Genomic DNA, 16,000 nt, shown 5'->3' with positions numbered 1-16,000 from the left:
CCTCGGGCTTCCGGCAAAGGCCTGATGTGGGAAAGTTAATTGTTTTTTTTGCTGCTTCATCTTAAATCTAAAGGGGACGCTGTTCTGCTGCAGAACATACAGGTGCCCTGTATAAGGACAAATACTAAACTAGATGATTCACATTTTAAATTCCAAAACTCTCTGTTTACAGCCCCTTTCCTTTCTTAATGAGTTCTAGTCATTTGCAGATATTTCTTAGGTGATAAGTGGTAATAAATATGATCCCCTTGCCAATTCAGGGCAACAAGTTTTATGCTATTGAATCCGCTAGGCTTCAGCAAAGGCTCTAAAGGGACAGCACAAATTCCTAACATATGAATCTAAAGGGCACTGTCTTTAGGGTGAATGCCCGTTCTCAACCTCAGAACAGCTAGTTTTATATCAACCAGAGAAACAGAAGCCTTACAGCTTTTGCCTTCTTCTGCAAATCAACTATTTGGGAGAGGAGGTGTGTGATCTCCTCCTGCTGGCGGGCAGCATCTTCCGTCTTCTTGGCCAGCTCCTCTGAGATACTGGCAATCTGCACGTTGGCGTCCCCTTTGACCAAGAAACGACAATCGCAAGAGTCAGAGAGACTGGTTTCTTTGTGGTTTGTCCAAGAAAAAACATCTTTATTACAAGACAGAGGGAGGAGCGGACAGGACACGTGAAGACGGCTTGGAGGGAGAGTCCCCATCTTCCTGTATGGGTCGAGTCTGTCGTGAGGAGTCACTGGCCCCCCCAGCTGCGGCTCCCAGGCTTGGTGTCAGGGCCTCCCCTCACTGCCCAGAGCCACCTCCCCAGAGAACATCGGGCAGGCTTTGGCAGTCAGCCGGGAGGGGCCACACCAAACAAAAGGCACCTCTGGCCAATTCCACACGTTCCACACAGGAACACATCCCCTTCAGTAACAGCAGCCCCGGATACACTCTGTTCTAGAAAGGAACTCTTGCCGTGCACAACACAATATCCCTGGGCGTTTCCAACCCATATTCAGAGCCATAACTCATTTTACTAGATGTAAACATAGGGCGTGTCGCACTGACTTGGTATTTTGCTGACACTCAGAGGACTCTGTTGCCCTTCGGTCTTAACATGGCTTATAATGGAGAGGGTGGGGGAAGCACGTAGTGTCTGCAAAGCTGAGACCGCTGGCCTCAGCGGTCCCACGTCAAATTACCAGAAGGCTGTGTTCCCACATCTTCAGCTCAGGACTCCGAGGCTGGACCTTAGACATGAAATAACCAATATTCCAGCAGAAAGCCAACACTGAAATCAAACAGCCATCTCAGCGAGAGGCCGGGAACATGTGGCTGACAACCCCGCACCCAATCTCTCATGAATGCGAGTGAGGGGTGCCACACAAGATCAGGAGAGGCCTGTCGTTTTCAGAAGAACATGCTACTGAGCCCAGGCCGGCAGGACCACCGGTGATGCAGATCTGCCTGGTCTTAATGATGGCAGATGCGGAAAGGAAAAGGGGGGGGACGGGAGTGGGGAGGGGCAGCCCATACTCAGCTCCTTCACGCAGTCGTTGACCAGCTGCTGCTCCTTCTCTTCGTAGGTGATGGTCTCCGTCTTCAGCTGGCAGGCCTGTGGACAGGGTTCAGGTCAGAGGCCCCACAGGCACACCTGGGCGGGCTGGGGGATGCCGCGAGGGCTAACCTGGGTCTGGAACCCCGCCCTTCAGCATCTCCCCAGCTGTCACCCACTGCACCCTCAGATACAGAAAGCCTATCCCGACCACTAGAGGGCACCACACAAAGCACCTGCTAAAAGAGTGAGCGGCCCCTCTATCAGTCCGCCTGTCTATCCACATGCGTCTGTCTCGGCTCAAAGCCATGGACCCCTTTGTGACCCACACAGTGCCTATGACACAGCCCTGCCTACTGTGGGCATTCTAAGGATCACCACCACCACAAGAATGGCTAACATATCACACCTACTATGTGCCAGGCACAGTCCTGCAAGTTAGACCTGCCGTATTCAGCTGAGCAAAAACAAGGTATGGTATGAAAGCACTCAAGTACAGAGACCCAAGAGCTACCCTCGGACTCTGGATGGCTTTGCTCCTGGCTGAAAAGGTGGGAAGATAGAGATCGGAAGGCCCCAAGAAAACGGCCCAGTTAGAGAGGTATCTCTGAGCCCTCAGGTCCTGGCCCCAGAGACGTCACAGTCCCGAAAGCCAGGTGGAGGAGCCGGAATCTGAGGCTGGGATCAGATTGCCTCCGCTTGCCTTAGATGAAGACTCTGAAGGAAGGACCAATCGCTGTGTGCCAAGGGCTAGAGCAGTTACTTGGGGCAGGTGCGGGAACTCAGAATGGGAAAAACTGGACTGTAGTCTTGGCTCGGCCACTGGCTGGCAGAGAAAGCTTGGGCAATCTGATTGGTTGCTCTGGGCTTACATCTCACATCAGTAAACGAGGGGCTGGAAGAGATGAGGGCTAAGAGACATGACCCTTTCCTCAAGCATAAGAGCACCCTGTTAAGCCCAGATGTGAGGCTCTTTCCAACATGTGAGGCAAGTTCAAGGTAACAGGTGGTCTGCCCTATTGGAGGGACTTCGGGGAGCCCTGAGCTAGCTTAGGTGAGCATGCACCTCAAACTTGACAAACAAGGCCTGATAAACAGGCCTGCATCATATCTCTGGCTAGAGAGCATAAACCGATAATTACACAAACTATTAAACTTGCATGCATCTGCATTTCTGGGTGAAGGGAAATAATGAGGGGTTTGGAGTCACAGAGACTTGCAAACCCTGGCTTTGCTGTCCACTAATTTGCAAGATCTTGGACAATCAAAACACCTAGCAGTCTGGGTCCCAGTTTTCCCTACTGTAAATGAGAAAGTAACCAGCTTCCAGCCTTGTTGTGAAGATTTTTTTAAAAGAATGCACGCAAAGCGCCTAGCACAGTGACCAACCAATCAGAAATACTCAGAAGCGTTGAGTTCCCAGCCTGTCTTGGTTCAACCTTTTTAAGTCGACTATTTAAGAAACACATCTCCAAGTTCTCATGTACTATTTCCTTAGGACACATCTGACCTGCAGTAACATGAAAATGAGGCTTTTACACCTTGGCCTCCAAGTCCAAGCTGGAGACCACCTCGGCAAGGCCCCACTTTCCAGGAGCTTTGGCCCTAACTGTGAAGGAGAGGGTTTGCTGCTCTTAACCGGCCTCACGCTGCAGAATTCACCAGTCTGTCCGCTGCAGCCCGGACAGTATGTGCTGCCCTCGAAGGCAACGCCCGGCTCATAAATGAGGCACACCCACTGGGCACTCGGTGTGGCTGTGACCCCAGGTGCAGGTGGCTCTTCCACAGACCACCACCCTTGAGAACCGCGGGGCTATAATCACGGCTATTCTCACCACAGAAGCAAACGGGCACCACCCTTGCAGAGCAGACAAGGGCAGGGAATGCACTTCACCTCGGATCGAAGTACGACGTTCTCCTCTTCCAGGTCCTTCAGCTTCTTCTGGAGAGAATCCAGATGGAAGTAATTCTGGACGGAGGAGGACGACTCATTCCTCTTCAACCTGGGGGAGAAAGTTCACTTTCTAGGGAGGGAGACATTTCCTCCCACCTCCTGGCGAACCACAGAGAAGCACAGAGAAGGGCCATTTCAAGGAAAGCTCACGAAAGGCACAGGTGTGACAATGACCCATCAGGCTGCTCCCTCCCCCGCCCAGGAAAACAGCACAGGCTCACAGCACTTCACACCCACATCCCAACCCTTTGCTGCCACTTGGCCTCAGATTTCGGGGGAACCAACTCTATTTGAAGCCTACACAATTCTGGGACCCTTCTATGTGCCAAGAACTATTTTAAGTACTCTACATGTATGAACTCATTCAGTGCTCACAGCTGTAAGAACTAAGCACTATTATTATCCCAACTGCACACATGCGGAAACAAACAGAGAGGTTAAGTAACGTGGCCATAAGCACACAAGCTAGTGCATCACAGAGCCGAGATCTGAACTCAGGCCACTGGGCTCTCGAGTTCGTGTTCGTAATAGGAGACTCTGCTGACTCAGAGGAGCACCCCCTCCCCAAACACCCCCTCAAGGACCCACCACAGTACTGCTGGTTCCAGAATCTCGTGTCTCCTCCAACAGCAGAGCCCAGCATGTTACTCATTAACAGCCAAGCCAAATCCATCTCAACTGACAAATAAGCAGTAAGACCCAGGAAAAGGAAAACTAAAATCCCATCAGAACAGGAAACTCAATCTGTCAGAGGCACTTGGAGATGCCTGGCCTGGAGAAGGCTGAGAGCAGTGACCTGTGCTGCCAGTGAAGGTGACCCTGTCTAGGCAATTCCAAGGACACAGACCACAGCCAGCCAGTGCTCCAGCCTCTAGAGACAGGCCCTCGGGGGACTTACGGGGTGGAGCACACGGACTCCGGCTCACTCTCCTCTGCAGCGCTGGTGTAGAACTGAAGCAGCTCATCCTTCATGGACAGTTCATGCCGGAGCTGTGACACCTGCACAAACACAGCCTGTCACGCACTCTCCAAATGTGACAGCATCCCCACTCATGCTTTAACACTTTACTGCTCAATCACAACATTTTTAAAATTCCTCATTCAAAGTGAAGGCCTGTCACTGATTTTGTGCTATTCAAGGAAAACAAAGGATTGAGTTTGATCCCATTTAAGAAAAATACAATCAAGTTGGCAAAAATACAATCAAGTTGGCAAAAATCCCTCTGCTTAAATTTGTAGTTTTTACTTTGGTACAGAGAAGAGGTGAGAGGGGACTAGAAGGTGCTAGAATGATGGCTGGAGGTTGGGGGTGAGGGACAAGACAGCACAGGGGCTTTGTAAGTAAACAGATGACCAGCTGGGAAAACATCTAGAGAAGTGGACCATGTTACCAAATGAAGGAAGCGGTCATTCACTTGTGCCAACATCAAATTTCATCTCGGACCAGGACCCTGGTGATGCCAGTTCTGGGTGGGCAGCTACAGGCAGCAGGCCGGTCAACCCTTATTCTCTCACTTGGAAAATCTCACAGCCCCAGCTTGGGACTGCTACACTCTCACAGGAATTCCGGCTAAACTTGGCCAGACCTTGCTTTGTACTCAATGGTTACAGATAGGAAATCCAGATACAGGAAGAAAAGAGGCAACCATCAGAAACTGGCCATACCAACTACTGCAAGGATGGTTCTGCAAATCACACTTATTTATACTTCAGGTTTAAAATAAACAAACCTGAGCCATAACATTTTTCACCTGCCCTTTCACTATTCAGCACCGATGAAGAGGCAACCAGCACTGAGTGAGAATTATAACTGTTTTAATTCTTTCTTGTTTCTATTTGATTTGGGGTCTACAGTTTACTCCAACTTTTCTACACAACGCAGTGAATAGATTTTACCTTCCATGGAGAAGCCAGTTTTATGTGCATAAAGGCTTCAGCTTCAGCACCTAGACTGATCATTTAATGATGTGCCAAAGGGAAACAGTTTACAAACTGCAAGGTTTCCCAAGGGGAAAAAAGGTGCTTCTACCCCCACAGCACAGGATGCATTTTGTGGGAGGTGAGGAAGCCCCAAGCAAGGGCAGCAACGTGGAGAAGCAGTGCATGAGGGGTGACGGGTGACCATTTACTGGTTCCTGATGGCATGTCCCTCTGCTCAGAAGGGGCCGAGTAAGGGGCCAGGCTGACTTTCTCCCATAATTGGGAGAAGGGGGATTCAGGTCAAGATGCTGGAGGCCAGGAGAACAGGGGTCAACTTCATTTCTCCTAGAATACAACCGTATCCTACCTCATCATCTTTTAAAGAAAGCCCAGGATTAAAACTTTTCTTTATACAGTGCTGTATGTCAACTGTATCTCAATAAAATTGGAAGGGGAAAAAAAATCAATAAAAATTACAATAAACCCTTAAAAAACCTTTTTCTTATCTAGTGGCAAATCTATTTCACCACATTAAGTGATTATTAAACCCAGACAACAATAGCTGGGAATAGCTTTAATGAGGAAAAAAGTCTGAATATGTCTTAGGGACATGAATAAGGGTATCCCCTCTCACTAAGAAAGCTTCTGATAGAAAATAAGGGAGAAGAACAAGAAGAAGGAAAGCCAGCCAAAGTCCTCACAGTGCAAAGTCACTGTCCAAAGGACAGTTAGGATGATGGCAAAGACGCTACCAAGTGCTGCCTGGCTGTACACGCCTAACTTTTTTTTTTTTATATTTATTTATTTACTATTTATTTATTTATGTCTGCATTGGGTCTTCGTTGCAGCAGGCGGGCGCTTCGTTGTGGGCTCTCTAGTTGTGGCTCAGAGGTTCAGCTGCCCTGTGGCATGTGAGATCTTAGCTCCCTGACCAGGGACTGAACCCCCATCCCCTGCGCACGGGAAGGCAGGTTCCTTACCACTGGACCACCAGGGACGTCCCTAAGCTCCGAACTCTTGTTATAGCAATCCCGCCTGTCTCTGCAGCCTTCCTCCTCCTGTCCACACAACACCCCTCCCAGAAAACCAGTGCTGCTCCTCTGAGACTTCAGCCCCTAAGTGAAGCCTAAAACGTTCATCCCCTGTCCCCCACCCTCCACAATGACGGGGGCTGAAGACGTCAGCCAAGATCTGTATCATCAAAATAGTAGGGTTTCTGTCATGAAAACAACAGGCTATTTTTGGTTTTGTTTTACAAACACAAAATTACATCGTGCTGATGAAGAGGCAGTCGCTGCCTCGCTCTGCAGCATGGCCGGCCTCCGGCTGCGGTTCCTTCCCCGTCTGCCCACACCCACCCCGGTTCAGGAATCCCCGCTCATTGCTGGAATAGCCTGTGTGCACTTTTGCCAAGTTCTGAGTGTCCTTCTCAGCTGATATGATGATCTGGACTCTTGGAGGACGGGGACTGTGGCTGGTCTACACTGGGGGCCTACATGTGGGCTGGTCCCCGCCTGGGCGATCCCGTCCACACTGTCAGAAGGAGATACAAACGAACAGAAGGGGCAGCAGAAAGGCAGCTCTGCATGTCTAGAGGGCGCCTTTCCCAACGGGATCCCGGTAAATCATCACCTTCTTTGGCCGTGACTGTGGCACCCAAGCTCCTGCAGACGCCCCCTGCCGCCAGCGCCTCACCTCCTCCCGGATGTGTTCCACCTGCTCCTCCAGCAGCTCGTTCCTCTCAGTTAGTGTCTTGTTCTTCTTCAACAATGACTGGCCAATCCGAGCAGCCAACTCTAGATCCCGCTCTTTCTGTGAAAGGCAGAAGCAAGAGCAGAGGTTGAGAAAAACCTGCACTTCCAGCAGGAGCCCACAGGACTCAGTGTCAACTGAGGAACACAAGAGAATTACTAATTCACCACCCATGGACCAGCATCTGATACCCATTCAAAGAGGAGTAAACTCAGCTACACGGGCTCCCAGCAATGAAAGGGAACCTTCCAATCTAATGAAAACAAGTCTCTTGCTATAGGAAAAACATGCTCCCAAAAACCTTTCTATGCAACGCTTTTGGTCCTTGTGTAACCTCCACCTGAGGGGCTGGACTATAGCACCGCCAGCACCCAGCACAAGGAAACACTCAGTAACTATTTGCTGGATGAATAAGTACATCGAGAAATTCCAAAGCGTTCTTAAAATAGCCTAGGCAGCCTCCCTTGGCACAAGTCAAGCTGGAATTTACTGAGTTCCTTAGATTTACCGCATATGGAACAAAAATGTTTAAGTTACTCTAAAATAGAATACAGTTACGTGATTCTTTTACTTATAGGAGGTAGGCTACTTGGGCTTTATTTTTAAAGAAATAGCTTTAAAAATGGAGAAATAATGCATAAAATTGCCCTACTTCAGAAATAAAGACTGTTGAAGACAGAATTTTCTGTTAGCTCAGCTGCTGACATTTAGAGCACAGCAGTGCACAGAGGAAACTCTTTAGTGGCATATAAGGTACAGCTGCCTTTATGGGGGGACGCTGTCCCCTGACAGTGAGACAGCAGGGTGGACACCATCACCAAACGCAGACTCATTGATCCTTGCTGGTGAAACGGCTTGCCACCATGAGAGGATTCACTTGCTCACTTTTAGGTGGGGGTTGGCATGGGGAGGATAACTCTGGAAAATGAAATCCTTTTAGAAGCCTGTGCTAATGATTCTGTTCATCTGGAGTAAGAACAGGGACATGCAATTTCGAGCAGAAAAAAGCTGGGGAGGAATTCTCGCTTCTGATAACCACGTGGTCATACAGCTTCCACCTAACAAGGATCGGGTACTCTCTAGATCCATTTTTTTCCAAACAGATTATAAACCATCAGTAGGTGGAGAATCACTTTAGTCACAGCAACTGCCATTTTGTTTTAAATGACATTCAACAGCACAGACCTGAAATACCAAAGCGCATTCCACATAGTAAGGTTACCATTTCATGTTTAAATTTTGCGTGTCACATATTTACCTATAACCTAAGAGGCATTTCTCATAGTAGGTACCATCAAAAGTTTAACTGCTCCAGGTGAACTGCTCTACCCAAAAATTTGAGAGTCTGGGTTCTGATTGAACATCCCTGGTGCCCAGTTGCCTCGCCCGTGAGATGAGGTAGGGTGGAGGGGCAGACTAGCTGAGGGACCCTTGAAAGAATCTTCTTGCACATCTTCCTTTGCTTATCACAGGAGTTTCGCTGAATTATGAGCAGAGCACTGGAGATCAAGGCATAGTTTGGGAGGGACTGCATCCAACATCAATTTGGTTCTCTGGAGCTCCTGCATGAATGATAATCTCTCTCCCCGAGGTCTTCCATGGTCCTGAAACCTGTAACTCCTGTCACTACTGTCCCAGAAGCCAGCTGGGTGTCATGTCAAATGAGCCATGAATTCCTCCAACAACTTCCCAATCTGTGCCTCTCCCTCATGCCCTCCCAGGGAACAAAGGGGACCAGTGAGTCTGCCCAACCAACCGAGACACCCTCCTCTGTGCATTCACCCGTGCTGGCTACTGTGTCTACCAAGGAGGGCCCTTATCTCAGCAACCCTTTATCACTTCTTGGATGCAACTGTTGTGTGTATTTGGCACCCAGAGGAAGTGACCCACAGGGATTATGTGAGGGAACCCACTTCTCCAGGGGTCGCCTCAAAATTAGCAACTAGTGCAGGTGGTTTCAGCTGGTTCCCTCTCATTTAAAACTGTAGTGCCGTTGTCCGTTTCCCTTCGGAAGTGGGGTCTCTGTGAATCTCACTCCAGTCTATTAAATCTCTCTACTAGAACAAGCCCTCAGACTGAATACCCAGCAGGTGCTTTGTGCTTGTCGGCTCACAACCTACTGCTGTGTGTTGCCTGCCATCGTGCATCCAAGCTGCTGAGTTCCAGCACGCACAGACGTTTCGTATGCAGATTTCAGTGCAAACGGATCAAGCTGAGATCATACGGATGAAGACAGGCTGGGCAAGGCACGGCTGAGCACGTGAAAGATGCTGAAGGCACGCGCGGCCAGAACCCAAGAGGAATGGAAAGCAGGCAGGAGAAGGAAACAAAGGGGGTGGGGGCTCAACAACGAAGACCCCGCCCCTCCCCACTGTACTCTAATACACATCAAACCTCAGGCTTGAGGGCCGCCTTGCCCTCATGACTGGGGAGCTCTCACTTTGTCTACACCCAAAATCGAATCTTTACAGTAACATAAAGAAAATGGTCTGCTGGAGAAAAAGGAAGTTACACTAAAAGTATTCAGAGAGGAAATTAAATATTTAAACCAAAAAGTTATCAGAAGCTCTCTGGTTTTTCTAAGGCAAAAGACTGGTTGGGTTTCTCTTTAAGAATTTCAGGAACAGAAAGAGGCTCATCTCTTACAACCAGCCAACATACAATAAATATTTACTTCTAAAACCAGAAAAACAGCTAGGAAATGACCACTGGATCAAACTACAGTGAGAAAATGAGACCATAAGTAAATTGAGACCCTTGGAAATCAGCTATTAAAAGAACCGGTTCTTTTATTCCCCAGGAGATGGCGGCCAGGTGGGGCTCCTTCTGGCTCCCCCAGCTCCCTCTCCGTCGCTATGTTTCGCTGAAAATTTAAAAGACTGTGACTTGCATTTCAGCCCCTTTTACCAATGAACACTCAAGCCACCTGGCACAGCCCCGGAGATGGAGAGCAGCCTGCCTCCCACACTGAGCAGCTGATTCATCTCATTCACCCATTTTGAAATAAAAAGCATGACTAAGGGGCCCCCCGGAATAACCCTCTCCAGCTGCAGAGGAGGCAGCTTTGCCCAAAGGTAAATTCTGAACAGCAGCAAGCCAGGGCAAGCCGCAGAATCCTCTTCCCCTTTAACCCAGAAGCAAACTCTCCACACTGGCCAAGGGCTGCGCCCTCCTGCCAGCACCCCGCCTGCATCAGGCAGGCATGCAAAACCAAAGCAAAGGACCAGAGGAAACGGAACCAAAGCCAAGAAAAGCACAGCAGAGCACAACCTTCCCGTGAATGGGGCAGTCAGACGAACCAGGAAACCCGCCCAGCTGCAAAGAAAGGCAGCAACTCAGATGTGATTCTGATCAGGATAAGGAGAGGAACAGCACTGTATATAAAACACACAGATGCACACAGACCCTGGCCACGATAAGCTGCTAAAAATAAAACAAAGCAGCACAGCAAAAAGCCACCTGAAGGAACGGCCCCACAAATATTCTTTTGAGCGACTCTTTTTTTTTTTTTTAAAGACAACAGCATACTTTTTTATACAGTGACACTCATTTAAGAAAATGGACTGTGAAGTGCTGATGACCAGGATCTGCATACAGGGCTGGAGCCCCAGGCTCCTCTGAAAGTGGTCCTCAAGCATCCAAGCAGAGCCAGGTCTGGCCCTGCACAGTCCTCACCCAGCCCTGCCAGCTCACACTCAGCAGGAGCAGGAACTGTGGGCCACAGACACTCACTGAAGCAGCATCCCATTAAAAAAAGTTACTAGGTTCATGTTTTTAAAGTAAAAATGTCTCACTGACAATCAACTAACCATATTCCCCAAAACTAAATAAACAACTACAGCCAAAAGCAACAGGGCCACCTGCACAGCAGGTAAGGGCCTGCGTTGGAAAGCAGCTGCGCGATCTGGGTGTCTTCTGTCCTCTCAAATGCAGGTCCCCTCACTGCAGCATGGGGAAAATAGTGGCACCTACTTCTGAGAACTATTGTAGAATTAATGAGACGATGCACGGACAACACCCAGCTCTCAGTCCAAGTCTACCCTTAATAATAAACATGACCACAGAGGCAGACATTTATCAAAGGCCTATTATTTCCAAGATTAAAAGGGAGAAAGAAATCACCCAACCTTGGAAAAACGTCTAACCAATCCAGTTGGATGAACAAAGCAAACAGAACAACAGATGGCTCCCGTGCTCAGGGCTGGCAGGTGCACCCACTACCTGGGGCTGGTGGTGTGTGACAGCTTCAGAGGTCCCCAGTGAGCCCTGCAGTATGACACTCAAAGGCAGGAAAAGACAGAGGAGCCAAACGGTGCCAAAGGTCACAGGTAGGAGCGCAGTGGCAGATCCTGGTGATGAGGAAGGAGAGGATGCAGGAATGTGACTGAGCGTGTGGCCTTGAATGCCACACCAAGGAGTTCTGAGTGCTGGGGGCACGTGAGGTGATTACAGAGGCTTGGAAAATTAGAGCAGAGAGAAACTCAAATCTCACTGCCAGGGTTCCAGTAGCTGGAGTGGTGGCCTTGGAAAAAAATAATAAAGGGATGGACGTAGGACCCCCCTCAGAAGACTTTATGACTAACCGGGTGTGGGGTGAGGAGTGGATTTAGAAACAGGGCACTGCTGGGGAAAATGCACACAGCAGGAAGAGGTCTGTAAAATCCATTTTCAAAAGTCAGCGATGCCCACCAAGCTAGCCTACCAGGTGGCTAATGGCAGCTGCCAAGACGGCTGCAACTGGAGAGCCACCAGAAGGCCAGTGCCCTTAAATGCCTCTCCAACGGCCCTGTCACACAGCCAAAAACTCTCATCTCACTTATTTGGGGCTGAGGAGTTTAAAACTTCCCTGCCATGCAGGTGGTCAAGCGGGTCTCAGCTCCTGCCCTATCTCAGCTCCACTGGGTCTACCAGCGGGTGGCTTTCAGGAGAATGAGAAGGGGAATGGGTAGCAGGGCAGGTGAGCCCTCAGGAACTGAGAGGGGTGGGGCGGAATCGGAAGGGTCCAGCCCTCAGAGCGGGTAGAACACTGAATGCACAGAAGGGGAAAGCACAGGGAAAGAGAGAGACATAAAAAATGCAGTGAAAAGATGCCCCTACTCCCCCCCTCCCCCCCAAAAAAAACCATCTCAGGTGCCACACTCCTGCTGGGTCCTGTGTTTCAACTTTGTCCTGCCACTGGCTAAAAATGATGATTTCTGTGTCTCTAATATCTTTCTGCTCTCTTCCTCAAGAAGGGCTAATGAATAGTCACATGACCCCAAATCATTCTAGATTCTAGAGCAGAAACCAGGGTCTAAAAGTTAGCACCTCTGCACCTGAGGCCTGATTTGGGGGGAAGAGTGGGAGGTAGTGTTTAAAGATGGGCAATTACTCAATAAATACTTAGAACCTACCACATTCTGGCCTGTTACAGGCATGGGGATACACGGATTATACTCATCTGCTTCTAGAGGCCATCACAGCACCTTAACTCTCAACTGTCAACAGAATGCCGAGAAGAAATTGAGAAAAACATAGTCTCTAAGATACCCACAGCTCATCTAATCCTAAGCAAGTTTCCTAAATTTTTCTTGCCATGCTTATTTTGGTTATTTCCATGCTGATGTTGCATAATATTCCCTTAACTTGATGTAAGTAAAAACATAACAAAATGGAACAAAAACATTACAAAGATATGGATAATGATGTATTTTTCTGGCATTTTCTGTATACACTATATATCATTAGTACATATTTTAAGGGTATATAAATCTTAAACTGGGTATTCTATAGCAATTACTTAAATGCCACTCTATTCTGTGTCAATACATTTCTTTTAAAATCCGAAATCTGAACAGTTACGGTGACAAGGGCCGACATAACTACCAGTTCAAAAAATAAATATTGTATTATACCCTGAGAAGGCTCCATTTCTGAGATTCTTCACCAAGAAAGCTAGAAATGTATGCTTTAATCGATATAAATTATAATCAGTCAATTATAAACAACCCTTTGCCTTCCCCCGAATCACTTACCTCCTCAAGAAGCCGAGTTACAGCATCTATGTCATTATACGTCTTAGTCATCTGGCCAACTCTTTCAGCACATAAAACTGCAAGAAAAAAAAACGACAATGAAACTACTGATGCTACAAGCCTGCAAACAAACGACCCACCTACAGAGGTGGCTCTAAAGTCGTCCTGGGCACAGAGCGTGGTTGATTTTGCGGGGTTCAGCTCCACTGGGTGTCATTCCCTGGTTCCAGAGAAAAGTCCCAAGCCGTGTGGGGCAAGGGCGCAGGGGTCTACTGTTCACTGCAAAGCCCTGACACTGTGCGTGTGTGCGTGTGCGTGCACATACGCACACGCACACGCGGCACTCAGGGGCGGTGCTGAGGGCAGGGCGCCGGAGCGGAAAGGGGTCTGGCCTCAGATACAGTCAACAAACCACAGCGGGTCAGCAGCACAGCGACCGACGTGTGAACCGTCAGAAAGACCCACAGGGTCTAGACCCCTCTCACTGTACAGACCCAGCCACGTGGAGAGAGCGGGCCCTTCCCCAGGCAGCTCTTGGTATAATTATTAAACAGTCTCAGCTGATAATTTCAGAATGGCACAGCCCCCTCTTCCCCAAATGGCCTACATTCTAAGGCTATGCAAGCGCTTTCCAAACCATGAACATCAGGGGAATAGAGTTTTTTTAATCCACCACACCCCGCCCCCACGATATTCCAGGACATATGCCATTTGCTTAAGAGGCCTTAGGAGGCTGCCTGCAGGCCATTGGAGGACTGTGTCTTTGTTCTTCCATTGGAGAAAACGGGTATGCACTGAAAGAAAGCTTTAGTCTCCAGAAAAATCTCAGGGTTGTTTTATCAATGTTTAATCAATGTTTAATCAATGGCAAGGAATCGACTTGTAATCCAAACACCATGAAGGTAGCACGGGTTTCATTTTGAGGAGGAAGGCATGAAAGCAAATGCATTTAGGGCCAGAGTGTAAAATTTTTTGAAACCAGCCACTTAGGGGCTAAATAATAACTTGTTAGTGACTCCTCATAACTAAGACTCTAGAAAATAATTCTTTTAAGAGTAGGAGACTTAGTTCAGCTTCCACAACAACCCACTTGCAGTCACAGCCCATGGGAGGCCTTTGGGAATTGAAGTGTATTGCTAAAGCAAACTCAGTAGCATTACGAATGGCGAACTGCAACTGGAAAGCAATAGGCCTCTAAATATTTTATGAATGCAAGCAGAGATCATCCTAGTTGGGGAGTGCAGAGAAATCTGATCTGTTGGAATGATTTTCTGGCTTAAGGAGGAGAGCTGAAATCTGGTTCCAAATCTGAAACCCTCCCAACACAGGGCCCTCAGTGCCAGTGGGTGGTGGGGGTGGGGTGGGGGAGGGGAGAGGTTTCCTTTGCGGGCCTCTCCTCCACCCAGTGCTTTATGGCTGCAGCCACTGGCTGGAGGGAAGAGCACTGCCTCAGGCATTTTTCTTCCCTTCCCACAAGGAAAAGCAAGGGAGATGTACAGGGTTGGTCTGAACCAGAATTTCATTTGATGGAGATGGAGTCCAGCTCAAATTGCTCTAAACAGTTCAACAGATGGAGGTCACAAGAAATCCTTAAGTGAAGACTCTACGCCGCAGACAGGAGTTGGTTTTCATGTTGCACAGCTGTGGTGCTCTGCAACGGTGCAGACCAGGCCTGGGAGCCCCGCAGCCAGCTCCCTCCAGGAGAGCATGGAGTCCCTGTGTCATCAGCTGGCAGCTACAAAGGCCTCTGTGTTGAAGCCTGTGCTGTGACTCCAAGGCCAGCTAACAACCCCCCTGCTCTCCTCAAAGGACCAAGTCTTCTGCTTTCCTGGAAAAAAAGATAACCAGGCTACACTTTAAACTAATCTTGGCTCCATGTCACCCTAACAGAAGAGAACATGATCTGGAGCAGCTTTTTGCTCAGGAATTGTATTAATTAGAAATTACACGTACATTTTTAAAGCTATTTTTTTAAATTGAGATCAGCGTAGTTAATCATGTGTAGATAATCATATGCAGATGTAAGAAATAACACAGAGATCCCATATACCCTTTACCAAAGTTTCACCTGATAGTAACATTTTGTAAAATTATATCACAACCAGTGTACTGACACTGATGCAATCCAGGAATCTTACTCCGATTTTCCCATTTTCCTTGAACTCATCTGTGTGTGTGTGTGTGTGTGTGTGTGTGTGTGTGTGTGTGTGAGTGTTAAGCTCTATATGATTTTATTGCCTGTGTAGGTTCATGTATACACCACTACAAGGACCCCTCGTGCTGCCCTTCTATTAAGCTAATTGTAAAAAAATTTAACATACTTTGACAACTGAACCCAATAAAACATACACTTGGGGGCTTCCCTGGTGGCGCAGTGATTAAGAATCCGCCTGCCAATGCAGGGGACACGGGTTCGATCCCTGGTCCAGGAAGATCCCACATGCCACGGAGCTACTAAGCCCGTGTGCCACAACTACTGAGCCTGTGCTCTAAAGCCCGTGCTCCGCAGTAAGAGAAGCCACCGCCATAAGAAGCCTATGCACCACAACGAAGAGTAGCCCCACTCTCCTCAACTAAAGAAAGGCCGTGCAGCAACCAATAAATAAATAAATTTATAAACAAACAAACAAACAAAAAACATGCACTTGGGCCAGGGTTTTTTCCAGCATAAACCAGTCAGGCACATACTGTCACCACGTACACAGTGACGGGGGCTAGGGGTGCAGAGTGATGTAGGGACCTCCAGGAGGTTCTGAGGCCTTTGACAGATCCCAGCTACAGAAATCAGAGGTAGAAATGAAAAACTACTATGGAAGCACGTGCACTA

The 16,000-nt window shown here is 48.4% G+C and overlaps 1 protein-coding gene across 8 annotated transcripts in view; it reads right to left on the bottom strand.

Moving 5' to 3' along the window:
• Positions 1-16,000, bottom strand: part of TRAK1 (trafficking kinesin protein 1) — a 100,988-nt gene that overhangs the window by 29,265 nt on the left and 55,723 nt on the right. For all 8 annotated transcript variants that reach the window (XM_057704534.1, XM_057704536.1, XM_057704527.1 and 5 more), the window contains 6 exons: positions 13,174-13,250; positions 7,103-7,219; positions 4,386-4,486; positions 3,428-3,536; positions 1,515-1,593; positions 428-558 (listed from right to left, as the gene is read on the bottom strand). In XM_057704534.1, the coding sequence (XP_057560517.1) occupies positions 428-558; positions 1,515-1,593; positions 3,428-3,536; positions 4,386-4,486; positions 7,103-7,219; positions 13,174-13,224 (588 nt within the window). In that variant the 5' untranslated portion in view covers positions 13,225-13,250. The remainder of the gene's footprint in view (positions 1-427; positions 559-1,514; positions 1,594-3,427; positions 3,537-4,385; positions 4,487-7,102; positions 7,220-13,173; positions 13,251-16,000) is intronic.

Source organism: Hippopotamus amphibius, chromosome 13 (genome assembly GCF_030028045.1).
Source record: "Hippopotamus amphibius kiboko isolate mHipAmp2 chromosome 13, mHipAmp2.hap2, whole genome shotgun sequence".
Taxonomy (NCBI): domain Eukaryota; kingdom Metazoa; phylum Chordata; class Mammalia; order Artiodactyla; family Hippopotamidae; genus Hippopotamus; species Hippopotamus amphibius.
The sequence above is the reverse complement of the archived record's forward strand: the minus strand, read 5'-3'. Positions and strand labels throughout refer to the sequence as shown.